The sequence below is a fragment of the Terrapene carolina genome, unplaced genomic scaffold (assembly GCF_002925995.2).
Source record: "Terrapene carolina triunguis isolate 2854851 unplaced genomic scaffold, T_m_triunguis-2.0 Scaffold89, whole genome shotgun sequence".
In the NCBI taxonomy this organism is placed as follows: domain Eukaryota; kingdom Metazoa; phylum Chordata; order Testudines; family Emydidae; genus Terrapene; species Terrapene triunguis.
Genome location: NW_020664440.1, coordinates 31,691,472 through 31,718,360, shown reverse-complemented (window position 1 = coordinate 31,718,360; position 26,889 = coordinate 31,691,472). Strand labels below are relative to the sequence as shown.

The following is a 26,889-nucleotide window of genomic DNA, read 5'->3' as shown; positions in this document are numbered from 1 at the left end:
CGGAACCCGCCCCTATCGGACTGCCATTGGCTGGGATGCCCACGGTGCAGACGGCCGGTCGTCCCCACAACTCATTGTTGTGACGCAAACTTCTACTTGTCCAATAACGGCTCGCTGATAGCGACCGGAAACCAATAGGAGCGTGGCGTTGGGAGAATGGGGCGGGGGCAGACGAGGTCAATGGCAGGGCGGAGCGGGTACGAGGCTCCGCCATTTTGTTATCGTCATCGAGACAAGACCGTGGCCTGAGGAAGAGCTGTTGTTGGTGGTGAGAGACCCGGGCCTCAGTCTCCCACTTCCCCCCCCCAAATGGGACTGGGCAGGGATAGAACCCAGGGGTCCTGGCGCCCAGGCCTATCCCGCACCAGTAGACCACCCCCTCCCAGAATTGGGAAAGAACCCCGGAGTCCTGGCTCCCAGCCCCCTTTCATCTATTTTAACCACTAGACCCCATCCCCTCCCAGAGCTGGGCTAGAATTCAGAAGGCCTGACGCCCAGCCTCCCTCCCACCCCCCGTTTTAACGACTGGACCCCCGACCCGCTAGACCTTACCCCTGCCCAGAACTGGGCTAGAGTCCTGGGAATAACCACTCAATGATTGCAGATTACTTTATCTTTAGTTACAATTAAAGAATAACTAGCTGAATAAAAAGTGGTCCTCTTAAGTCTGACAATATAACTTGAGAGCTGATATTTGAAAACAGGAGGCTTCTGTTAAACAAATTAAATCTCTTTGCCTTTAAAAACAAGTCTTTCAGCACTGTGTTGCCTTATCCCCAGCTGATGTCTTTTGGCAAGGGACACTGGAAACTAAGTCAAACTCTTACTTGTGCTAGTGCCTCATCTTCAACTATTCCACCCACAGGCTCTGTTGAGATGGTGAAACTCTTCATTGGGAATCTGCCCCGGGAGGCAACGGAGCAAGAGATCCGGTCACTCTTTGAGCAGTATGGGAAGGTGCTGGAATGTGACATCATCAAAAACTATGGCTTTGTGCACATCGAAGACAAGACAGCGGCCGAAGATGCCATCCGTAACCTGCATCACCACAAGCTGCATGGTGTCTGCATCAACGTGGAAGCCAGCAAGAACAAGAGCAAGGCCTCCACCAAGCTGCATGTGGGCAACATCAGCACCACCTGCACTAACCTGGAGCTGCGGGCCAAGTTTGAAGAGTATGGCCCGGTAATCGAGTGCGACATAGTGAAGGACTATGCCTTTGTGCATATGGAGCGGGCTGAGGATGCGGTGGAGGCCATCAGGGGCCTAGACAACACAGAGTTCCAAGGTGAAACATGAACCAGGGAAAGTGCAGCCTTCACTAGGACTAGGTAGCGCCAGGTTCTGTCCAGAAGAGCAGGTCAGGTGGGAATGCAGGATGGCGAGGCTGTATCTCTGAGTGTGAAGCCAAGGTATGGGGAGGGTCTGCTCGAGATGTGAGCTCTCACTCCTGACGTTAAGTGTTACAAGGTAACTGTGCGAGCCAGATTCTGTATTAGAGAGTCCACGAAAGACTTGTTTGAGTCTGTGCACTGTTCAACCAAGCTAACTCCATTATTCCTCAGAGGACTTTGCATTTGTTTCTTCTACCCTGAGTTGCTTACATCTTGTAGAATGTTTGGGCTGCTCGTCCTAGATTTCACTGTAGTACCAGCCCCCTGTGTGGTTGGCGGGGGAGGAGATGAGAAATCTACAGGAGTGGGAGGATAGGAGACTCCTGTGAGGTGCGGGGAGCGGATGGGAGACACCCTGTCTCTTGTTCCATCCCCTGTTCTGGGAGGGTCTCACTCCCCCCCTCCCTCCGTTTCCCTCCTGTCTTGTGTTTCTCACATTGCTGAAAGAAGATGGAAATGTTGGGCAAGGTGGCAATGCCGGACTCAGTGTCGTCTGAGGAGTTAATGTATCTTATAAAGTGGCATTATCCAGTTATGTGGGGCCTTAAGTTTCCTGCTCAGTTACAGAGCATTGCAGTAGTATGCCTGGAGGCTTCAGCCCCATTGTGCTAGGCGCTGTGCAAATGCATAGCAAGACAGTCCCTGCCCCAAAAAGCTTACGGTCTAAGACAAGAGATAGCAGGAGGATACAGTACCGAGATGTGGAGAACACAAGGTAACAGTGAAACAAGCAGCTGCCCCAGCGTGGCAGCCTCTTAACCATTCTTATGTCTTGTAGGCATCACAGCAGAGGATAGTCTAAAGGAGGACAATGCGGGTGGCTTTGTGGGTTTTGAATGGGGAGTTTCTTCTGTGCACCACCATAAACCTGTAAAGCAGCCCCAACTGAAGTCAGCATAGTCCTATGGGTCTTATGGGTCTTCCCTTCCTCAGCTTGGTCACTGGCAGTGGAACCTGGAGGAAGTGAGTAGTTGAACCTGCCTTCCCTACCATCCCTGTAGCTGTTCCAGGGAAACAGGAAGAGCCAAACATGCTGAGCAGGATCCTTCTCTCCTGAAGGGGGAGGCTTTGTGTGTGTGTGTCAGTCCTTGCTTCCCCTGGTAGGCTCTGAACTTTACCTCATTCAGCTCTTGATTTCTGAGGCCAGCGACTGGAGAAACTTGGCTCCAGCATCGCTACAACAAAGTTGTAGGAGTGTGCAGTGGGGCTGAAGGAGTTTGGGTAGCAAGGGAAGTGGGACCAAATCTAACCTCTGAGGACAAGAGGAGAAAGATGGAAGTGATTTGCTTGGGGTGAGGGGATTGTCTTTCTTGATCCCCAGTCTTGCTAATTGAATTATTACCAGAAAAATCTCACCTTTCCCCATGAGTTGTCAGTTTTCCCTCACATTAAACGCTTGCATATGTGAAATGTAACTGCCTCAACACATGGAATGAGCTCCGCCATTGTCCTGCTTCTCTTACTGGTGGAATCAGCACCTCCATGTGGAACCATAGGGTTAAAAACCACATTTCAAGGTTGTATTTACTCCCCTTGTGCCCAGCAATCCTATGGTTAGTAAGATACAAGGCACATCAGTCTCCTTTACTACCAGTATTCATTCTGTTTGCTTTTGGACAATGAAAATAGACTAGCCCAATGTTTCTCAAATGTGACCACCAGGGGCTTTTTGTGTGGCCACGACAGCCTCCTGGATGGTAATGGGGGCCCAGTGGCGTAGCAAGGTAGAGGGAACAGGGGGAGCGATCCCCAAAAAAGGCGCCACCCGCTGCGGTTCTTTTACTCACCTGGCAGCGCTTTTACTGACGGGGCAGTGCTCCGGGTCTTCGGTAGCACCTCGGTGGCGGGACCTTCACTTGCGCCGCGGGTCTTCGGCGGCATTTCGGCAGTGGGTCCTTCAGTGCTGCCGAAGACACCCGGAGCTAGTGAAGGGCCCACTGCCGAAGTGCTGCTGAAGACCCAGAACGCCGCCGGGTGAGTTAAAAATTAAAAGGCGCCAAGAAATTTAAAAGGCGCCACTTGTGCTCAGTGGGAGAGTGGCCGCTGCCCCGCTCCGCCCCTAGCTATGCTACTGATGGGGAGGGGGGCGCAAAGCATCGGCCCCTCCCCCTCCCTCCTTGTTGCTTCTGGCCCTGCACCGCTTCTGGAGAGAGATGGGGCACAACGCTGCAGGAGCAAGGTGAGTTCTTGACCCACCTTGGGGGGAAGAAGTTTGTGTGGCAGGCTCCAGTGGCGGAACTTCAGGAGCCTGGCTATGTGGCCCCGGGCTCCAACCGCAGGGCAGCGGGTACTGTCTCCCTCCCCCCTCCCCCCCAGCTCTGGCCATGCTGCCTGGCCTCCAGCTGCGTGGCAGCAGGCACTGGCTCCCAGCTCTGGCCGTGGAGCTTCTGTCAGCCTCTCAATCCCAGTTCTGGCCCTGCGGTGGCGGGCGCTGGCCCCAGGCTCCAGCCATGCGGCCCTAGCCCCTGGTGCTGATCTCCTGCCCCAGCTATACGGCACCAGGTGCTGACCCACAGCTCTATTTCCAGACTCAAGCCACACGGTGGTGGGAGCTGGCCCCGGCTGCAGATCCCTGGCCGCACAGCAGCGAGTGCTGACTCCTGGGCTCTGGCACCCAGCTCTGGGCTCTGGCCATGCGGCAGCAGGCACTAACGGTGGGCACTGACCCACAGCTCCGGCCGCATGGCAGCGGGCTCCAATCCAAAAAACCCTACAAATGTACATTACAGTGATTTGGATGTGTATCTGTGCATATTTAATTGCTTTTCCTAAAGTTAATTAAGTATTTTAGGAAAAAAGGGTCAGTGTGGCCACCAGTGAGAGTTGGTGACCGCATTCTGAGGCCACCAAAAAACTTGTTGCGAGAACTCATGGATTAGCCTGTGTTGGTGCTACAGATGCTGGCCTGATCACTGAAATCAAGACCAAAATATTGGCTTAAATGGGACAGGAGCAGGCCCATCTGAGAGGAATGGCTGGCCTAGAGTTATGCTGTTATGGACAGTACCAGAGATTCTGAGTTCAAATGCTGGAGAAGCCCTTGAGGTGGAAGAGCAAACTATTGGACCTTGAATTTTAAGTCTTTAAATCAAGACTGGATGTCTTTCTAAAAGTTATGCTAGAGCTCAAACAGAACCTCTGGGCTGGATGCAGGGATGACTGGGTGAAGTTCTCTGGCCTGTGTTAGGCAGGAGGTCAGGCTTGGTGGTCAGAATGGTCCCTTCAGGCCTTAATCTATGATGGTCAAATCCAAACACACTTTCCACTAAAATGTAGTAGAAATGTTTCCTCTGGGGTTTTGTAAAGCTGTTTTTAGCCCAGCCAGAGTCCTTGGCTTGAGCTATCTGACGTTATTCTAATTCTGGGGTGGAATTATGCTGGTAGCCTTCTCTCTCGGGTAAGGTAGTAGTTAGGGGAGGGTTTATGAGTGAGGTTTTTAAAATAACAGCAAAGTCCTTCAAAAAGCAGAAGCATCTTCTCAATGCCACCTCCTAGCAGCTGCTTTGGAGATTTTCAAGTTTAATGTGAGTTTTCCAAAAGGGCGGTCTTGTTCTGCACAGTGTCAGGTATGACATCAGTGAGTTCTCATTAGAACTTGAAGCTCCTCAAGGAAATATTTTGTGGAGCGGGGTTGGTAAGTGGGTAGCCTTTGTGGAGTGGAAGTGGTGGTGGGAGGAATAGCATTTATTTGGAAAATATCATGTAACTTTCCTTGATTTTTGCACTGTCCTCCATTGTGACTTGACAAAGGATGGTGCTTGCTCTTTCTTGCTTCAGAGTAGAATGTCTTTGGTGCATAATTTGGTCTGGATTTATTGGGCTGGTCGAAGATGGGTCTGAAAGAGACACCTGTGGCATAGTAAGTGCCATGGAGTCAAGGGACATTTGCATGGCCTTCCTGGTACATGCATGGCTGCTTCTGTCTATGATCAAACAGCTTGGCTTTTGTGTCAATGAAAAACCAGTATTTCACACACCCCTCCTGGTGTTTTAAGAGGCTGTTTGAGGCACATATCCTCAGCTCATCTACCTCCAGCTTCTTCAGGCCTTTCCATGGCTATTAATTGCAATAGGGGGTATTTACTTTGTAGACATTAGGAAAAACTTCCTAATTTTCAGGGTAGTTAAGCACTGGAACAAATTACCTAGGGACATTGTGGAACCTCTATCATTGGAGGTTTTTAAGAACAGATGTGGGGCACACCTATCAGGGATGGTGAGGTGATACTTAGTCCTGCTTCAGTGCAGGGGGCTGGAGTAGATGTCCTGTCAATGTCCTTTTGAGTCCTACATTTCTATTATTTCTATGAAAGAGTTTTTCTTTGCTGTCCTCTTTCCCCCACGTGGCCTGTGGTGTCCTGCCTCTTTTCTGGAAGGAAGGCCTCTCTTGTGTACTGCTAAAAGTCTCTAGCTGGCTGCCTACTTCCCTGACAAGCTGCCAGTAACTTCACAAAGCAATTGCCCCTTCTTCCTAGTGCTGCAGCCCACAGCTGGCCTGGCCAGCAGTTCACCCAGGGCTATCTTCTGCAGCTCCATTGGAGTGTTCAAGGGCTTCTACCCATGAGCACAGGCTGTCGGCAGGCAAAGTGGCATTGTCCAGACTGCCGGGGACAGAACCACCACGTTCTTGTAAGAGGGGAAGCATTCCACACCAAGGCCAGCAGGCTCAGGCAGAAGAATACCTGCTGCTGTCAAGCCCACCAGCCTATGGGTGTCCTCCAAGACCAGGGTCCCCCATCCCATTGTAGCCCTCCTAGTGACAGAGAAAAGCTTCACAATTTGAATCCTAAAGGCTCCAACCAGAAGACTGGTAAAAGGAACCCAAAATGTATTAGATTTCAAATTGCATGATTCTTTCTAAACCATCTCATGATTTGGGGTGAGCCAGACTTTGCTTGTGCCTAGCAATACCGAAAGAGCAATAAACACGTAAAGCAGAATTGCCCATAGTGCTGATTCTCAACACCACTTACTAGAAGAAAACTCCACTGCATCTGGCTACAGAATCTGAAAATTCTTGGATCAGCAAAGTGATGCAGAAGTTAAGCTATAGTCCATCCTGGCCGAGCCAATGCCATGATGAGCCAGCCAAGCTGCAATGGATTCCATTCCTCTCCCTCCCCTCAGGACAGACCTTTAGAGCTCCAAAAGGGCAGCCCTTATTCCAGTCCCCTGGCATCTTGTTCTCCAGCTCCCTTCACATGTTGCTCCTGCAGGGGTTTCCTGCTGTTAGGTGATGGTTCTTCAGTTGTTGGGGAATCATTGTCTTGCTGGGCCCTCTTGATTTGGGTCAGTTTCAGCCAATTCTTTAATGACTCTTATTGTTCTACCCAGACAGCAAGGTCACACACACACACACCTCCTGTCTCCTCCACTGTTCCAGGAGCAGTGTTAATCCTTTTGCACCCACTGGGTAGCACAGCATCCCACTTAGTCACCCACTTGCATGAGCAAAGGAAGAGGGTGGGCACTTATCTATGCTTGGTAGGTTTGAATTTCTCTGCAATTTCATAAGTGTCCCCTGGAATGTCTGTATTTAGCCTCTGCTGGTGCAGCGGTTAGAGACTTTCCTGTGTGAATTCCTCACTTACACAATTCTCTCCACCACCCCATGCAAATACACTCGTAGGAACTTAAGCAGTAAATCTTATCACCTTTTCAGGCTTAATATGTTGGAGGCTTGGTCTGTTGGTAAGAGGTATTGTAGCTTAGCACCAAGCATGTTACCTGAAAGAGGTGGTCGGTGTCCAATTGGTACTATAGTGTGTTCTTCCAAGTGTCCTGGAGGAGTAGTTCTCAATCTCTTCCAGATCAGAACACTCCTCCCAGTCAATAATGTGGGATGGCAGTATGGCTGTGACTCCCTGACACCTGTTGGCTATCCCCAGATTGAGAACCCCTTCTCTAGATGCACCAGAATCTAGCAGCCAGTATATACTGATGTGGATATCGGGCCACCAGAACCTTTTTCATTCAAGTTCTTGGGCAGATCCATTCGGGCTGTTAGAGTGGCCCACTACTAGGACACTGTGCTGGGAGCCAGGACACCTGGGTTCTATTCCCAGCTCAGCTGCGTGACCTGGGGCAAGTCCCTTCTCCTTTCTGTGCTACTTTCTCCATCTGAATAATAGGAATACTGTTACTTACAAATGAGGTGAAGTAACAGATAGAAAGCTCCATTGAAGAGTTAGACATTGTTAAACTACCCAGGCCCCTTGATTCATGGGACAGATGCCATTAGTAGTAACTTCATATTGTGATAGTGCCCAAGGACCCAGTTGGGGTTGTGCTGGGTACTGTTCGATGGCTCTGCTCTACACATTAGAATATACTTGATTTCTCTGTCAGATAGAAATCCACATAATCCGAGAAGCTAATTTTGGCAGCATGGTATTAGGAAGATAAATGTCCCCTTTCTCAAAAACAGTCTCTGAGGAGCCAGAGATGAGTTGGTGACATTCTCACGTTGTCTTCTCCAAATGGATAGCTTCTCGTCAGTCATGATTTCATGATATGACCCACTTTCCCTGCTAGATGGCCAGCTCTGCTCAGCCTACTACACTCTATCTTTAGAAATTAAAAAGACCACCACAGTTATTTCTATTACAGTAGCACATAGAGATCCCTATTCAGATCATGGCCATATTTTGCTAGACATTGTACAAACATTGCGAGTCACAGTGTCTGCCCTGAATAGCCAAAAGGTGGAAAAGGAGGAAGGGACTTGCCTGGGGTCACCCAGCCGGTCAGTAGAAGAGCTGGGAACAGAGCTCAGGTCTCCTGATTGCCAGTCTGCCCACTAGACCCATAGTGCTTCCTTGTCACTATGATGGTAGTTCAGCTTCTTAAAATTGCTGGAGTGTAGTTAGTCAAATGTTTCTTTTTGAAAATCTTTTTTACATTCCTCAATGGTTAAGTGGCCACAAGGTGTCCAGATGCTGCTTTTTCTGGGTGTTCTATGACTGGCCATCCAGACAAAAATCCACATTGAGATTTAACTGCCCCACAACTGAAAATTCAAAGGAGAACATATAGCTCTTATGATGAGTTCTCCAGCAGTAGAGGAGAGGGCTTTTAATTCTTAGTTCATTTAACCTGTAAGAGTAGCTTTGTCTTCAAACAGCTGATCTGAGCTGTAAGCTAAGTCGGAGGCCAGATGGCATACGACTGCACCTGGATCAGAATCCATTCCTCCCTACCAGGCTGCGGTTCTTGACCTTCCCCAATTGCTGTCACGCTCTTTGCCTTGTGTATCTCTTACTCTGAATCCAGTCTCCCATAAAGCCATTGGGACTGTGTTGCAAGTAGTGTTATCATGATTACCCTATCCTTGTTCACTTTCAGAGGGTTTTATTTCTTCTGATACAACTTGCTGGTCTCAACACTGCATGCTGCTCTTGGCTACCATTATTCCAATCCACCTCGGGGGAGCTGAGCAGGTGGCTTTTGCCCCACTCCTCTGTCTGATATTACCTCTTGGAGAAGTTGGACTTTGAGCCCAATTGTTTAGCCATGTTGACTGGGATTTTCAAAGGAGCTCAGAGGAGTTAGACTCCCAGCTGCCTTCTCCTTTAGCTAGGAACTGAGCATGTTGAAAATCCCAACCTCCTGGGTGCAGAACGCAGCTGCTGACTCAACTGAGTTTTGTGCTTGTGGGGTCTGGCTGCTGAACTAGGACAGTTGAGTGTAGAGATAATAGTATTGTTCAGTTTTCTCTGTTGCATGGGTTTCCTCTTGTTGGACCCTGACGATGCTAGGAAGGGTTCAGGAGTGCAGCCTCTCCAAATAGAAAAGCTCCATACAAGCGACAATTGGCTTGACTAACTGAAAGCGCATTGCATAGAACTGAGGTTCTGCACAGCCGAAGCTGTAGCATACAGGCCTAGAAAGAGTGAGCTACCGCATGAGTTACAGTAATAGGCCACTTGTCCTTGTAAACTCTATGGGGGTGAGGGAAGGAGTACTCTCAAGAGTATGTGAAAGCTAACTTAAGGTTCTGGAAACCCACTCTTAAGCCTGATATCCCCTATAGTTACCTCCCTATCTCAAAAGGCAGAGACTGGATTAAAGAATTGTCTAGAGCCAAGCTATGAATTGCATAGTCACCTTGGGGAGCACTTACGCATGAGAGAAGACCCAGTGATTTCCCCAGGGTAGCAAGGATGGCCTAATAGGCCTCTGGCTTGGGACTTGGGAGCCTTGGGTTCAATTCCTGGCTCTGCCATAGACTCCTCATGTGACCCTGGGAAAGTCACTTCATGTACCCTGTGCCTCAGTCCCTATACAATGATGACACCACTTCCCTACCTTACAGTGGTGGTGTGAAGATGCTAATGCTTGTGAAGCGCTCAGACCCTACAGGGGTCATATAGGTACCTAGATAGATAAGTAGCTGCTTACCAGTGTGAGGAAGGAGTTGTCATTCCGGTCTTGGAGCAGACTTGGGTCCGGATCAAGATAGGAACTACGGAAATGTGTAACTTTAAGCACATGAATAGCCTCACAGGGCTAAAGGTTCACATCTGTCAAGAAGCTATCTGGATCAGGGCCTAAGTATCTTCCTGAAACAGGCCTTAATGCCACTCAAGTGTTACTTTTCAGGAGAGGTTTGCTTTTTATTCATGGCATGATTCTTACTGTAAAACCATTAACCTCGGCCAATCGGGATTCCTTCCCATTGTGAGTGCTGCGGAAGGTTGTGGAAAGGCTAGGTTTTGATTGGCTGCTGAGGGAACGAGATGGTTGAGTTACTTGGTTCTTGCACACTGCAAATCTTGCGGTTTACCATGTGGCGTCAGTTTATTATAGCAACCATTCTTGCGTCTGTTTCTTAAAGGCAAGCGGATGCGCGTGCAGTTGTCCACCAGTCGGCTTCGGACGATACCTGGGATGGGAGACAAGAGCGGCTGCTATCGGTGCGGGAAAGAAGGGCACTGGTCTAAAGAGTGTCCGGTAGATCGCACGGGGCAAGTGCCTGACTTTACCGAAACCTATAATGAGCAGTACGGAGCGGTGCGCACTCCCTACCCCGCGGGCTATGGGGAGACCATGTATTACGATGATGGGTATGGAGCAATGGTCGACTACTACAAAAGATATCGCGTGAGGCCCTATGCTACGGCATCTGCATACGACGCCTATGCAGAGCAAACAATGGCCCAGTATTCGCAGTATGCGCAATACTCCCAAGTACAAACCACAGCCATGGCCGCCACCACAGCCATGGCCGCCACCACAGCCATGGCCAATCGCCTCACTACTACCCTAGACCCTTACGATAGAGCGCTGCTGCCAACCCCGGGAGCAGCAGCAGCAGTCGCTGCAGCTGCAACTGCTGCTGCGGCAGCCGCGTCCTCCACCTATTACACCCGGGATAGAAGCCCCCTGCGTCGCACGGCAACCGCGGCCACCACCGTCGGAGAGGCGTACGCTTACGAACGTTGTCAGCTGTCTCCAGTCTCGTCGGTCGCTCGGGCCTCCCTCTACGACGTTCAGCGGTTCGAGCGGGAGTCATACGCGGACAGGGCGCGGTACTCTGCGTTTTGAGTCGGAGGTGAGAGCTTTGTGGGTGGCAGGACGTATGTGCTGCAGGAGTATAAATTGGGCTTGATGCACAGTAAGATTTACCAGGGTTTCCACTAGCATCTGTCTGTGATCTACCAACATTAGCCCAGTGAAAGCATATTGTTAGTGTTGCTTGTAAAAGCCTGACACCTTTACCACATTAATGGAGTACTTGCACTTCAGTGAACTGCCTATACCATAAAGCAGCCAGAACAAGTGTGCATTCACATGGGATGGGCATGGAGTCTTTTAGAATAATCCCTATCACCAGTGTTGAGTGGGCCCAGCTCTTTTGTCCTGTCCTAACTCATTCATCATGTTTTTGAATGAAGATGATTTGAGATGGGCAGTATGCACTCAGACAGTTGGTATGGGGTCAGTGTCAACCTTGCTTTGCTATTTTAGCACACAGTCTAAATCTGGACTTTAAAGCAACTCCAGATTTAAAGCTATATTTATCAGTCTCTTACTAGAATGGCTCTAGGTCAGTAAGGAATATGTCACTGTTTCCCCTGTTGGAAAGCTGACAAGATCCATATCTCTATGCTGGATTTGAAGTGTTGTCTATGTGCCTTTTTTTATGGGCCTTGAAATCACCCAGCAATTTATTCTTGAGAAGAGGATAGAATTATTTTTTGCATACTTATTTCTACCATGGAAATGCTGCTAACCTTTCAGCATACTCTAAAACTGGCAGAGATTTTGATCTTCCTGTTTAAGGGCCTTATAAAATAGCACTTAGGGGAAATAGACTTTTTTTTTCTTTTTTCTGTCCCTGAACAACATTTGAAACTACAGTGTCAGTCAGATTTGGCCCCAACACTTCTTAATTTTAAAACAAGCCTTTGCAATTCTCCATTGCTTGAAATCTTTAAATCAGGGTTATAAATCTTTCTAAAAGCCACACTTCAGCTCAACTGCAATTTATTGAACATGATCCAGGCATGATAGGATGAAATTCTCTGGCCTGTTGTACCGGAGGCCCAATTAGGCCTGACTACAGGAGGTCCTTTGTGGCATGAAAACCTGTAAAATGCTAGGGTCAGTAGAGATGTTTATTTTAAAATTCCAGTAAGATTTATGAAATAAATCTTTCCCTACGTTGTTTGCAGCATCTGAGAGCCAGTAGATACAGACTAAACAAAGTCTAGTTAACCAGTCTGTTTTCATTGTTTCAGTGAAATGCAACAAGAGTAAACTCCAATTTTTAAAAAGTCTGTCCGCTTTAATCTTAAAAGTACATTTCACATGGGCAGGAACTTCTGTATTGCCGACTCTCACAACTGTGTCACAAGTCTCACAATAGTTGGTGTTAAAGCCCCAGCAGTCACGTGATTGTGTGAGAATCTGCTTACTTAAGTTGTTAGGCCTTGTGGTTGCAAAGCAAAGCTTTAAAACATGAAGCAAGTTCACCCTGGCACCAACTGTAACTCAGGAGTTTTCTCAGGGTTTTTGTCTTGTCCAGTTCCAAGTAACTCAAACACCTGGATTCCTGCTTCTCTTGGGATATTATCCCTCAGTTTTTCACCTGCTATTTCCTTTAACTCCATCCTGTTACTCCTGACTAATTCCCCTTTGTGTAACTCTGAACCATCTCTCGCCCCAATTGCCACCACAGCCTTCATATACTCTGCTGACACTCGGTGCTGTCCAGGGCCCTTCCAATGCCATGGACACACTGGTGGTTGTTCTTCCCACAGGTGCATAGCTATGCAATCCGCCTCTGTGGCCTGACCTTTTGCCCTGCTCCAAACTCCTGGCTTGGGGTTGCAGGTTTTAGGGGTCTGTTTCCCAAGCCCTGCTCATCTTCTCCTGTCTCCCCTGCCCCTCCCATGCTCCTGGCTTCTTTTAACCTTCACTCTTTACCCCTACATTTGGGTGCAGTGGCAGAAATCACAAACGGAAAGAAAATTCTGGGAGCTTTCTGCTGCCTTTTCTGTCATGCTAGTCCCATCCCTTATGTCTCCCCAAACCAGGTCCTGCTCAACAGGTGACTTGATTACAGTGTATAAGTGTCTTCATGTGGAGAAAATCCTGGCTACTAATGGGCTTTTACATCTAGCAGGGACAGTCAGAACAAGAACCAATGGCTGAGAGTTAAATCCAGACAAAGTCAAATTAGAAATAAGGCACAAGTTTTACACAGCGAGGTTGATTTAACCATTGGAATAAACTCCCAAGGGAAGTGGTGTATTTTCCATTTCATGAAGCCTCCAGTCCAGCCTGGCTGTCTTCTGGAAAGTGCTTTACTCAAACAAAGTACTGGGCTCAAAGTTGGGGAACAGAGTGACATTCTCTCACCTGTGTTATATGGGAGTGGCAGCACATATACTAATGGTCCCATCTGGCTTTACATTTATAAATCATCATCATACATGGGCTTTCAAGTTTGTGAGACTGCTAGAATGCACATGCTGCTCTGGAATATCAAGAGCCTTCTAAAAACATACCTTTGATTCAGTTCCCTCAGGTTTTAACAGTGATAAGAGCAGATAGTTCGTGCTGCGTTGTTTTAGCTTGAAGGAATCTTGAGTACAGCAGAGCAAAACAACTCACATTAATGTGGACAACTGTGTTCAACCAATGGAGTGCCTGAATCAACAAATACATTTTGCCTCTGACATGAGCTCTTATACCAGCTTCACCTCTCTGTCTTGTAAAAGCCCATAAAGTATTCCACAGGTGGAGTGGTGGGAATTTGGCTGTGAATGGCAGTTTGTTAATGCACTAGCTCTGTAACCTGTCAGTATGTGTTGGATGTGCAAAACTGGGCATTGTCCAAGACTGTGGTAGGCGGTGGGGGGAGTGACACTTGGAAGGCAATGAAACCCCAAAGCAGTGATTAGCTAAAACTTTAACTCCTTCATTCTGTTTGATAACCTTCTACTCAGCACTCTGGCTGCCAAGTCATTGCAAGAGCAAAGGGCCTCCCAAAATGCCATTGGCTCCTGTTGTCAGCAGAATATACGTGATAGTAGCTAGTGGCCCTAGTTAAGCCAGACAGTGAACCGCGTGCTTAAAACTGAGCTCATGCTGTGAGTCAGTGGAACTTAAGCATGTGCTGTGCTGAATGAGGATGGATGTAAGCACATGCTTTGCTGAATGGGAACCAGAGTGAGAGCACAGAACAGACTTCACTTAGCATTAAAATTAAACTCCAGGGACTTCAAAGTCATCTTGGGCTAACTTGTACCTGCTGCTGAATATTTGCACTAAGTGCTGCACAGTCAGAAGCAGATGTAGCTCCATTGGCTTCTGCGGGTGAAACCTGTGGCAGCGGCAGTGTGGTCTAGACTAGAGAAAGAAGTGCAGCATTGGGAGGCAGGCAGGCCCGAGTTCTAATCTTGTGTCTAACTCTGAGGTCTAGTCTACAAGGAAACACTTTGGGGAGTTAAAACTAATTAACTGAAGGTGTGAAGTAAAAGCACATCAAACCCCTATGTGGACACTCTCATTCGGAATTGAAGTGTCCTTAGTTGGCTGTAGTGAGGGTTAAGCTACAGCAAACTAAGGGTTTGTCTACATGGGGACACGTGAGAAAATTGTGAATTAGCTTTTAAAGTGGATTAATTAAACTGCATTAAATCCTTGTGTGGACATTCTTATTCAGAACTACAGTGGCCTCAGTTCAGTTTAGTTTAATTAACTTTGGAAGTGAATTAAGCTAACCAAAGTAAGGCTATTTTAATTCTGAACAAGAGCATCCACACAGGGACTTAATGCAGTTTAATCCACTTAACATTCACACGGTTAGTTAATTCATCTTCACTTTCCAGAGTGTCTCTACGTAACAAGCTCTGAGTCACTTCACTATTGTCATCTTACCACCCAGGGGCTGTTGTGGAGATTCGTCAATGTCTATAAAGCTAAAGTGTTAGTAATTTGGCCCAGTCAGCCTAGTGTTATGGTAGCACGTAGAAGCCCCAATTAAGATCAAAGTCCCACTGTTCTTAGTGCTCCGCAGACAAAGAGAGTCCCTGCCCTGAAGAGCTTGCAGTCTAAATAGGTTGGGAGGGGGTCCAGAGGTGCAGAGAGGAGAAAAGACTTGGCCCAGGTGTGTCAGCAGCTCAATGGCAGAGCCGGGAATAGAAACCAGGAGTTCTACAGGCTCCTCCTCACCCAGAGAGGTGAAGAGAGCACTGGTCTCCTTATTCTCAGTCTAGTTCCCGATCAACTGGACCACACTTCATGTCTCGTGTTAGGCAAGGTGCTCCTTTGGTTTTTGAGCTACCTTGCGGTGAAGTTGAGCTAACTCCCATGGAGATTTAGCACTATATAAACTAGAAAGTTGCACCAATTTTCACTTAAGGCGTGATTTTTAAACTGGTTGACAGAAACTAGTGCAAGAAAGACAAGTGGGTGGGCTTTAAACCAGGCTTATTTCATTTCAGTGTAAATTGGTTATGGACTTGGTTATGGTATGGTTTAAAGTACTTCAGAATAGGAGCATCCACCCAGGGCTTTGCACCAGTTTAAAGCTAACTTTAAACCAGCATGGCTTGTGTGTGTGGACAGTGCGAGGGCTTGGGGTGGGCTTGAGATCTCTGGGCTTTTTGCCACCGTGGCTACTTCTGACATAAGCCTTTGAAACTGTATTGTGCTTTCTTTCAGGTAGCGTATTCTCGGGTGGACCCTCAGGCTCCCATTACACGGGAAAGTTTGTCCTACTTCCCCCACCATCCCGCTGCCTGCGACGGGTATTGGCTGCCTCTAGTGTGTTTATTTTTAATGGAGGTTCTTGTGTTTCAGTAAAGTTGTGACCCACTGTATCTTTTTTTCCTTAATTTTTCAGTCCTTGAGCACTTCCCCACACTTGCAAGCATAGTTCCTTTCTTCCCCTAACTCCACATTGGCCCTGTCTGGGCTCAGGTTCTGCATGGGTTGGGGTGGGGATTCACTGTCTTCCAGGTAACTTGCTCACAGAGTTCACGTCATTATTTCCTTTCTCTTCTCAGCGTTGTGGATGGAGAATCCCAAGTCTCCTCTTTATTTATTTGTTGTTGTCTTGGGAGTTGATCTGAATCCCAGTTCAAACCCACATCCTCTGAGACTAGACTGTGGCTGAGGTGTTTCCAAAGCAGCTAGTGCTTGCGTAGAAGCTTATCTGTTAGAATCTGTTGTGGAGTTTTGACCACGGCTTTTCCAGCAAAATAAAAATTTCCAACAGAGGGCCCTGGCTGTTCTTTCTTTCAGGAAAAAAACCTTAGCCCCCGATGAGTTCATCTCCTACCCCCAGCAGGGCCCAGAGCATTTGTGTCTGCTGCAACCTCATTGTTCAGCTTGAACAGTAGAGATTTATGCTTCGAGGCCAAGCTCTTCACTTCAATCCGTGCAGGGGCCCGATCCAGTCATGCAGGAGCTGGCTTGAGGAAGTGGAATTGTACTAGAGTAACTCCGGGAGGCTCCAACAGCCATAGTGAGAGACAGTCCCTGCCCTAAAGAGCTCTCAGCTAGTAAGAATATATTTTTATATATTTATTTCAAAGCGCGTCTTAGCCTCTGAGCCAAGCCATAATGGGAGGCTGCAAATGCCTGAGGAATGGGTGATAGCCTCATAGAGAGGGGTGGGGAGGGAAGATTAGATTAAATAAGCCGTTTGTGAGGAAATGGTAGGGAAGAATAGAGTGGAGAATAATACTAAAGATATTACTAAGACCACTTTGTACATCTATTTTAGGTACTAATAGGCCCCTCTTACCATAGTGTCTGCGCATCTCACTGTCTTTTAATGAAGTTATCGGTACATCTGGCAGGCAGGGCAGTGCTATTGTCCCCATGTTACAGTGGAAGAAACTGAGGCAGAACGAGCTTTATGCAACTTTCCCAAGGTGAGTCTGCGGTGGAGCAGCAAATTGAACATAGGTCTGAGCCCCCAGCTGCTGCCTGAACCACTGGACCATCCTTCCCAAAGGAGAGGGCTGCCCACTTCTGAAATTCTGTGTTTAGTTCTGATCATTTCATACATTAAGCCTTAAGAGTGGATGTCTTTCTAAAGGATATGCTATAGTTCAGGTAGAAGGGAGGTGCCTGATCCAGGAATCGCTGGCTGAGATTTTCTGGCCTGTTATAGACTTGAGGATCTAGTGGTCCCTTCTGGCCTCAAACTGTATGAATCCAACTGGCTTTAGAGATGGGGGACAAGAATGGAGGGGGAAATCTCTTCTTAAGAGAGATTGAAAAGACTCTTTAGAGAGGAGACAGTCTGGGACCTGGTGAAAGACGACGCACTGGAGAAGGTAGGTGGGATACAAGATTCATGATACAAGAACAAGGGTTGTAGAGAAACTGAAAATTGGCAAAAGGAAATACTTCTTCATACACTCACCGCACACTTAGTCTGGGAAACTTGTTGCCACAAAATGTCACTGAGGGCGAGAGCTGAGTAGATTCTAAAAAGGGATCCGATGCTTATAGGGGTATTGGGAATAACTAGAATTAAACAATGAAGAATAAAGAAGAGCTTGTGAATGGCTCTAAGCCTGCCTGTTTCAGAGCCTGAGCTGACCCTTAGCTTAGGGGGTCAGAAGGTCACCAATTATCCCAGTGCTACCTCCTCTGGGGATTCATGCACCTTCTTCTGAAGCAGCTGGCAGAGAGGGGATACTGGGCTAGATAGGCCCACAGGTCTGCTCCGTTGTGGCAATACCCATGGGAACGAGATGCAGCGTAAAGGGGTCAGATTATGTGGGAGGGCTGCCCCACGCAGAGGAAGGTTGTGGAGCTCAGATTTTGTGCTGGCACTTGGAGGTAGAGGCATGGGCTCTGCACCATTCACTTGTGCAAGTGGGAGCTGAGTGTTTAATCCCCTAGATGCATAGGATGGCTGGGGAAGTAATTTCAGGAGGGCACTATGCCCCCCCCCCCCCCCCCGTGATTTTCCTATCCTGGGTCAGAGATGCCTCTCATGTCCCTCCTGTGTGTTCAAATCTTGCTTCCTCCCACTCCATTAAATGTGTGAAGATCCTGCTGGCTACAACGGTCACCACAGCCTGGGTTAGGGATGGAGACGGGCTCCCTGTGGGCAGTGCACTGGAGATGACACAGCTCTTTATAGGAGAGCAGGAATTTCTCACCTTACAACTTGAGCTCTGTAGCAGGAAAGCTGAGGAGCTATCAGGTAGCTAGAAGAGTAACAGCCTGCGGTCATGTCTAGCGGATTAGCCAGTGCTGATTGCACCCATCCTCCTTCCAGACACGCCTTACAGGCGTGTGCAGATTGAGGTATGAGTTGCACCAGCCCAGGGTCAACCTTGGGTTAGGTTGAATTGCGTCTAAGTTCAACAAAGGGCAGTGTCATACTGCAGACATGGTGGACTTTTCCCCTAGTCCTGTCACACAATGCCCATGGGGCCACTATGCTGCCCTCTGGTGCCAAGAGGTCATCCCAGCCAGAAGCTACCAACCAGTCTGTACTGCCCCATGCAGGATTGTGGGAATTGAGTGCATTTGGCTCCCAGACGATGGTGCAAAATCATCCATAATGCGCTGCGGTTTGGAGCAGTACTGGGAACTCGGGTTGTACCCAGCAGGGCTGGATTAAGGCAGTATAGGCCCATGCCCAGGTTCTGGCACCAGTGTCTGGATTCATGACTATACCAGAGTCTCAACTTCCATTTATAGAGTCCTGTGCGGATAGAAAATTTGTATCCAATCTGCAAAAATGGTCTGCAGATATCTCTGGATTTGCAGGGCTCTATCCATTTCAAATAAAAAGTTTCCAGCCCTTGTGGTTGGGGAGAAAAATTTGAACATGTAATCTGATGCAGCGATGCCTCCTTGAGTCTGCAGTGAGCCTCATCCAATCGCTCCAAGAGGGGGAAAGCCCAGGTGTAACCAATGCCGTGAGGCTTGCCTGAGGCTATGTCTACACTAGCGCTTTTGTCGCTATATCTTATGTCACTTGGGTGTGGAAAAAAAAATCCCTTTGACTGACATAAATTACACTGACAGAAGTGCCGCTGTGGACAGTGCTATGTCGGCGCCGACATAGCTACCGCGGCTCCGTGGGGGTTGTTTAATTATGTCGAGAGGAGAGCTCTCCTGTCGGCATAGAGCAGCTACACGGGAGATCTTACGGCAGCACAGCTGCATCGGTACAGCTATGCTGCTGTAAGATTACTAGTTTAGACATGGACAGAGTCTGTAGAGAGCCTGAGAGAGGGAATTGCTTTGGGTCTAATCAATCCAATGACACTGGCTGCATCTGCAGAAAACCTGAGCCGATTGCTTGGAGCAGTGTAACTGATGCAGTGACTCTGGTTGAGACTACAGGGAGACTGAGCTAATTGCTCCGAGCAGGGGGAACTGCTCTGTGCATCTCTGGGTGGGTGTTAATTACCAGCCCTGCCCCAGAAGGGGTCTCTGTGGGGCAGAGTGCAGTGGGGTCAGCTCTTCCATTCATGCAGACACACTGGCTGCTGGGCCAAGTGCTGAGGGATCTCTGCCACCAACAAGCCAAGTGGGGATCGGGCCATGATGTGGTGGCAGGGCTTTAGGCACAGCCATAGGGAGCTGATCCTGCAGGGGGGAGCCCTGCTCCCCACATTGAAACCACCTTCCCCAAAGCCCCCCTATAGAAACCACCTCTCCCAGAGCTGCCCCACAATAGAAAGTACTTCCCCCAAAACACAAAAACCACCTTCTCTGGAGCTGTGCCCCAAGCCCCTCCCACCATAGACACCACCCTCGCTGCCTCCCTCACCACTAGAAACTGCCATCCCTGCAGCAGGCACCCCCCCAATAGAAAACACCTCTCCCCCACCCCATAGCAACTGCTTCCTGGAAAGGACTTGACCCATAGCAACCACCTTTCTTGGAGCCAAGCAACCATCACCTCTGGAGTCCCCGCCCCATAGGAACTACCTTCCCCAGAGTGCTTTGCGACTTGCGAGAGCCTGGATATTTCCCAGGGTGCCTTGCAGGGGAAACCACACAAAGGGGCCAGGCTGCGCTCTCCCTTCTTAGCCAGCTGCTGTTGCTGCAGGACCCCCCAGCCTCTGCCTGCATCCTCCTCCCGTGCCCTGTGGAGAGCCAGGTGAGTGCCCAGAAGGGGCAGCCCCAGAGGGGCTTGGGGAAAAGAGCCAGTCCAGTCCTGGCTGCAGATCATAGGGCCCGGAATAGATCCAGTCCCCCCCACACACACACACTGTGCTGGGGCATCTCTGCCCTACCCCAGTGCCCGGCATCTCCCCCACTGCCTTTGACTGGCAACACCCATTAGGTCTTACTGCATCTCAGGACTGGGGTGAGGGATCTGTGTGTGAACAATCTCTGTGCCCCACCCCAGAGGAGGCTGCATCCTAGCACCAGGTGAGGGATGCCTGGGTAAACAGCCCCCGTGCCTTACCCCACTGACGTGTGTATCTCAGCACTGGATGAGAGAGTTTTGTATGAACTGCCACATCCCAGAGGCAGTTGTATCTTAGTGCCAGGCGAGGGATCCCTGTATGAACAGCCTGTGCACCTCACTCCAGAGGTGGCTGCATCTCAGCTTTGGATGAGGGATCTTATGTAAATACCCTCTGTGCCACACTCCAGCAGTGGCTGCATCACTGCTCCGGATGAGGGATCCTGTATAAACAATCCCCATCCCTAAGGTAGCTGCATTTCAGTGGGTGCCATGTGTGTACAATTACCTCCAATGTTCCAAACAAAAAAGCGGGTACAGCCTGTAAAGTCCTTTGGGAGCTGATTGTATGTGCGCCCAGTCCTGTGGGGATAGTCAAGGTAATTCCTGTGTGCAGTGTTGTTGTAGCTGTGTCGGTCCCAGGATTTAGAGAGACAAGGTGGGTGAGGTAATATCTTTTATTGAACCAACTTTGAGAGACAAGCTTTTGAGCTTACACAGAGCTCTTCTTCAGGTCTGGCCTTAAGCTTGTGTCTCTCACCAGTAGTAATTGGTCCAATAAAAGCTATTACCTCACCCACCTTGTCAATTCCTGTCGTACTGAGGGTGCAAGGGCAATTTAATTCTATGGGGTCTCTGGAAAGGGAGTTATTGGGATGTTGTGCATCATGCAGGGTCATTGTCACAGAGATGGCATGGGCAGCTGGGTGAGGGACCCTGCTGTGAATCAGGAGTTGGGCCAAACCACCCCCATTAGCACAGGTCTTCTCATACAGCAGGTACTTACAGGGACTGATTACATGGGGAGGGGGCTGGCACCCCAAAAGATCTAATGAAGGGCAGCACAGGCCAGTGGAGAGGGCAGTAGTCTGGGAGTCAGGATTTCTGGGCTCCATTCCCAGCTCTGGGAGAGGAGTGGGGTCTAGTGGTTAGAGCAAGGGGAGTTGGGAGCCAGGATTCCTGGGTTGCTTTCTCAGCTGAGGGGGGGAGTGGGTCTAGTGGTTAGGGGAAAGGGGGTGGCTGAAAGTCAGGCCGACTGGTTTCTATTCCTGGCTCTGCCACTGACCTTGGTCAAGTCCCTTCCCCTCTTGGTGCCTTTGTTTCTCACCCCACCTTTCGTATACACACACCGGTGTTTTTCAACCTTCCCAGGTCAGTCACCCCTTAATTGAAATCAACATTTTTTGTGATTTCCCACTCAGCTTTGATATCAAATTAATACACCTCTACCTCGATATAACGCTGTCCTCGGGAGCCAAAAAATCTTACCGCATTATAGGTGAAACCGCGTTATATCGAACTTGCTTTAATCCACCGGAGTGCGCAGCCCCGCCCCCCCCCCCGGAGCACTGCTTTACCACGTTATATCCGAATTCGTGTTATATCGGGTCGCGTTATATCGGGGTAGAGGTGTAGTAAAATCATCTATCACTGACAACAATGCTAACTGTAGATATATAATGCAGTGTTTATTTTGAGAGGTTGATGGAAAATATTTGACCTTGAAGGGTCAAGGTACGTGGGGGAGGGAGTGTGGCGGGAGAGAGATTGTAATAACATTTGCAATACCTCAGGACCCCTGATTGGCCTTTCAGAGCCTGCCTGGGGGCTGCGAGAAGCACGGACTTACTGTGAGCTCTTTGGGGCAGGGATTGTCTCTTGCTGTGTGTCACGCAGCAGGTTCTGGAGGATCAGTTTTTCAGTTTGCCCCAGGGCCTATCATTTTAAATGGACAAGAGGTGGGAAGGAAAATGGGCATTGGGAGGGGAAGGGACTTGCCCAAAGTCAGTGGCAGAGCTGAGATAGAACCCGGAGTCCTGACTCCCAGTCTCTCCCCTGCTCTAACCACTAGACCCCACTCCTCTCCCCAAGTTAGTCAAGAACCTAGGAGTTCCAGTCCAGTGGCCTGCCCACTGGACCAGTCTGCCCTTATGACTAATTTCAATAGCCATTTAGTGTTTGGGTTCTAATCTCCTCTGTCTCACTGACAATGATCAAAGCCTCCTAAAGCTTTTCTGTCATGCACACATACCCCCACACACCCGTGTCTACAGTGCAGCCGCTTAGGGTGGGGCATGGTGTCCTGGAAGACAACAATCTACTATAAGGTGGGTAGAAGCGACTTCTCACCATGATTTCGCCATCTACCACTTGAAAGCTGATGCTCCAGGGCACTAGGGACCAAGAGAGGTTTGGGGGCCCAATTTCCCTTCATTCAGTGGGATTTTCTATCAGGGATTTTGGTCACAGTGTCCAAGAGCCTGAGTGGTCTGGGCTGATTTTTCCCCAGGCTTCCTTCCTTGTGTTTTCAGAGTGCCCTCACCTGGTTCCTGGGCTAGAGTACCTGGAGCGATGGGTATTCCTGGCTTCTGTCCCCAGCTCTGGAAGGGGAGTGGGACCTAGGAGGTTAGAGTAGTAGAGACTGGGTTCCATCCATGGGTCTGGGAAGGGAGTGGGATCTGGTGGGTAGAGGAGGAGTTGGGGGCTGGGAGCCATTACTCCTGGTTTCTATCCCTGCTCTGGTTTGGGCGTGAAGTCTAGTAGGTTAGAGTAGTGGGGGTTAGGAGGCAGGACTCCTGAGTTCTAGCCCAGTTCTGGGAGAGGAGTGGGGTCTAGTCAGTTACAGTGGAGGAGGGGCTAGGAGCCAAGACTCCTGGGTTTTATTCCCAGCTCACTTGCTGGGTGACTTTGAGCAATCCTTCCCCTCTCTGTGTCCCAGTTTCTCCTCTGTAAAATGGGGACAATAGTGACCCGCTTTATAAAGAGCTTTGAGATCATGGGCACTGTATGAGAGCTGGCTTTTCATTAGTGTTTTGAAAGTGATTTGCAAGAGGATGTGTAACACCTGGCATTGTGCATTTATGGTTTGTTTCCAGTGAACGAACAGCATCACCAAGCCACCAAGTACTAAAAAACTCATGAGGCTGGCTTAGAAATCATGAGCATCCTAAAAATGATCTGTACGGGGTTCAGCTTTTAAGAACAAAAGTTGCAACTTTCACTCAATCTCCTGCTTCCAGGAGCTGGGCATTTAAGAGAGGCCATTGATAGACTCACAAATCCCTTAATATCCAGTAGGGGGCAGCAGGTGTTTTCCTCACTCTAATAAATCTCCAGGGGTTTTCCCCAATGCCCCCTCTGGGGAGAAGGAGCTGGGGCTCAGATCATGCAGATAGTCCCTGAAGGGATCTCATCTCACCCCTTTGCTTGCTCCAAACAGGGCTAACGGCCCCTGACCCAGACGCAGATGGAACCAGGGGAGGAGTCCAGTGTCCCGGATCCACAGGGCTCAGAGGAAATGGAGGTTGGAGCAGGTGAGTGACTGGGTCAGTCCATTCGGAAGCTGCCAGTGAGTGAAGCATAATATAGAGCTTAAAAAAGAGGGAATGGAGTCTAGTGGGCAGGCACTGGGGTAGGAGCCAGGACTCCTGGGTTCTATTCCCAGCTTTGACCTTGAGCGATTCCCTTTCCCTCCTGATGCTTCTGTTTCTCCTCGCACCTTTCTGTCTATTTAGATTGTGAGCTCTTTGGGCCAAGGTCTTTCTCTCATTGTGCGTCTGTGCAGCACCCAACATGACAGGCCCCCGATGTCAGTCAGGTGCGTGTCTGTGCCTCTGCTGCACACAGTGCGACAGGCTCCCGTGATCTTGGGCAGGGGCAGGCTGTGCAGTGCTTAGTGCGACAGGGCCCTGATCTCTGGCCATGCATTATCTGTGCCCTGTTGCCCACCCTCGTACCCCAGAGCTCTTCTTCCCATACCCAGAGCAACGCTCACCTGCATTCTGCTCTCTTCCGGCAGATGACAGTGCCGCCTGTCTCTCAGAGGAGGAGGATTCCGACCAGGAAGGCCCTGAGATGGTGCCATCCCACAAGATGTGGCCAGGGGTCTCCAAGGGCGACGTCTCGCCCAGCTCCCCATGGGACATGGCTGGCCAGAGCCCGGGCATTGGGGCACAGGCGCCAGATGACTCTGGTGACCTGGAGCAGGGGCTGGAGGAGTTCGGTGACATCATTGTGCACCGGGTGACACAGATGGGTGTGAAGCCGTGCCGCTACATCGAGGGGGGGCGCAGCTACGAGCTGAGCCCTGGGCTGGCCCGCCGGCTGCTGCGGCTCGATGAGAAGCCGTACGAGTGCACCGAGTGCGGCAAGAGCTTCAACCAGAGCTCCAACCTGCACCGGCACCAGCGCACACACACTGGCGAGCGCCCCTACTGCTGCCCGGCCTGCGGCAAGGCCTTCAGCCGCCGCTCCAATCTGGCGCAGCACCAGCGCATCCACACCGGCGAACGCCCCTTCCACTGCGGCGACTGCGGCAAGAGCTTCAGTGAGAGCTCCTACCTGATCCGGCACCAGCGCACCCACACCGGCGAGCGCCCCTACAAGTGCCCAGCCTGCGGCAAGGCCTTCTCCCGCAGTTCCCACCTGGCACGACACCAGCGCACCCACACTGGTGAGCGCCCCTACCCCTGCACCGACTGTGGCAAGTGCTTCGGGCTCAGCTCCGACCTGGCCACACACCGCCGCACCCACACAGGCGAGAAGCCTTTCCGCTGCACCGACTGTGGCAAGGCCTTCTCCCGCAGTTCCCACCTGGTGCAGCACCAGCGCACCCACACCGGGGAGCGCCCCTACCGCTGTGCCCAGTGCGGCAAGAGCTTCTGCCATGGCTCCAACCTGCTGCAGCACCAACGCACGCACCGCGGCGAGCGCCCCTACCGGTGCCAGCAGTGTGGCAAGGCCTTCAGCCTGAGCTCCAACCTGATCCGCCACCAGCGCATCCATACGGGCGAGCGCCCCTACCGCTGCACCGACTGCGGGCGCAGCTTCGTGCTGAGCTCTGACCTCCTGCAGCACCACCGTGTGCACACGGGCGAGCGTCCCTACCAGTGCCCCGACTGTGGCAAGGCCTTCTCCCGTGCCGCCCACCTGGCCCAGCACCGCCGCACCCACACGGGCGAGCGCCCCTACCACTGCCAGCACTGTGGTAAGAGCTTCAGCCATGGCTCCAACTTCATCAAGCACCAGAGCACCCACCTGCATGGCTGGCAGCCCTGCTGGCCCCTTAAGGAGGGCAGGGAGGGCCCCCAGGATGATGGGGCTGGCAAGGAGGTGGAGGAGGGGCAGGCACAGCCTTAAAGCATGGCGGTGCTTGGAGTGCAGGACCTTCTACACACAGGAGAATCCATCATTGCCAGCCTCCTAGCCAGATCACTTGGATGGAGTGAGAACCTATTAAACATCACAGAACTCTGCCCCGTACGGAACTGGGAACCCACCTCTGGCCTCGTAGCCAGGTGCCCCGGACAGAGACGGGAACCCATCCCCAGCCTTGTAGCCAGGTGCCCCGGACAGAGCTGGGAACCTATTTAATGTTGCTACTGTTGCTTTACGGGCCACATCACTTAGCACCCACAATGTATCACACATCAGACTATGCTGCAATAGGGTTCATAGCCACCTGGCCCAACTCTCCCAGCCTATCAAGCATCCAGCAACTCAACACCGGCCCCCGCACAGCCTTTTGGGCTTGTTTAAATTGCCCTAGTTTGATGTAAATTAGTTTAGAAGCCAGTTTTTAGGCCCAGTGTAAACACGGTGCCAGTGACCTGCAGGTGAGAGCAGCCAAGCCCTGGTGTGATCCCAGCCATCTGCAAATCTAGCTCTCATCTGTGCCAAGGTGCTGAGTCCAGGATGAGGGTCCCTGCTTTGCCGGGAGGATACTCCAGAGAGTGGAGGACTCAAATCGTACAAAGGCCAAGTGAGATTCAGCAGGCAGGAGCCACCCTGGGTCAATTCAGACTAGCAATGAAGGGCAAATGTTTGTCAGGATGGGGGATTCCCCAGCGGGGCAGCTCCCCCTGGGACAGTGGGAGGAATGCTCCATCTCTTGGGGGCGCTACATCCAGGCCAAATGTCTCTAAAGGCTGTGCTCTGGCTCCAGCACAGATCTGGGCTAGGGGCAGGAATGGCTGCAGGTGAACCTCCAGCCCATGTGATACAGGGAGGCAGGCTGGGGGATGGGTACGGTCCCTTCTCTCCTGTTATCTGCAATGGCATTCCCACACCTGCCCAGCTGTACAGAGGGAGGCTCTTGTGAACCAGGGTCTTAGAAGCTGGATCTGGGCCCTTGTGTTTGCAGCATCCCACATAGAATCATAGGACTGGAAGAGACCTCAAAAGGTCATCTAGTTCACTCCCCTGCACTCATCTTCCTAGCAGTCGCATTTCCTCCCCTTCTCCCAGGGTTGAGCTTGGTTCACGCTCAAACGAGACACTCGCAAGTAAAGCCCAAAGGATTCCCAAGGATGGGGATGGTGCTCCCAGAAAATCCAGACAGCCAGACGCCTCCAGATGAGGTGCTACTAACATTGCCTTCCCCTGGCAGCATCTCCAGCGTGTGGCTACTCCATAGAAGGCTGCTAGCTTAGAAGCACACTGGATGCAGGAGTCAGGGGTGAGGTTCTGTGCTATGTGGCAGGTCGGACAAGTGATCACCATAGTGTCTTCTGGCCTTAGGCTGTACACCCTTGTTCTATTCTGTCCTTTAACCTGTGCTGCTTCCAACCATCCTGGTCTGTGCTG

The 26,889-nt window shown here is 50.3% G+C and overlaps 2 protein-coding genes across 6 annotated transcripts; both read left to right on the top strand.

Moving 5' to 3' along the window:
- Window positions 1–196: 196 nt before the first annotated feature.
- On the top strand, window positions 197–16,127 carry LOC112105830 (RNA-binding protein 4B-like). Of its 4 annotated transcripts, none has more exons than XM_024198794.2 (4): window positions 197–268; window positions 866–1,288; window positions 10,231–10,947; window positions 13,420–15,661. In XM_024198794.2, the coding sequence occupies exons 2-3, from the start codon at window positions 877–879 to the stop codon at window positions 10,938–10,940; spliced, it is 1,122 nt and encodes a 373-aa protein (XP_024054562.1). In that variant the 5' UTR covers window positions 197–268; window positions 866–876; the 3' UTR covers window positions 10,941–10,947; window positions 13,420–15,661. The 4 variants fall into 4 exon arrangements, with proteins under 4 accessions (XP_024054562.1, XP_024054563.1, XP_024054564.1 ...); XM_024198795.1 differs by having other exon boundaries at window positions 15,570–15,651; XM_024198796.1 differs by lacking the exon at window positions 10,231–10,947 and having other exon boundaries at window positions 15,570–16,127.
- LOC112105829 (zinc finger protein 883-like) lies at window positions 1,209–26,875 on the top strand. Of its 2 annotated transcripts, none has more exons than XM_024198792.2 (3): window positions 1,209–1,288; window positions 23,525–23,618; window positions 24,104–26,875. In XM_024198792.2, exons 2-3 carry the CDS (start codon window positions 23,552–23,554, stop codon window positions 25,441–25,443), a joined length of 1,407 nt encoding a protein of 468 aa, XP_024054560.1. In that variant the 5' UTR covers window positions 1,209–1,288; window positions 23,525–23,551; the 3' UTR covers window positions 25,444–26,875. The 2 variants fall into 2 exon arrangements, with proteins under 2 accessions (XP_024054560.1, XP_024054559.1); XM_024198791.2 differs by lacking the exon at window positions 1,209–1,288 and adding an exon at window positions 19,905–19,992.
- Window positions 26,876–26,889: the final 14 nt, after the last annotated feature.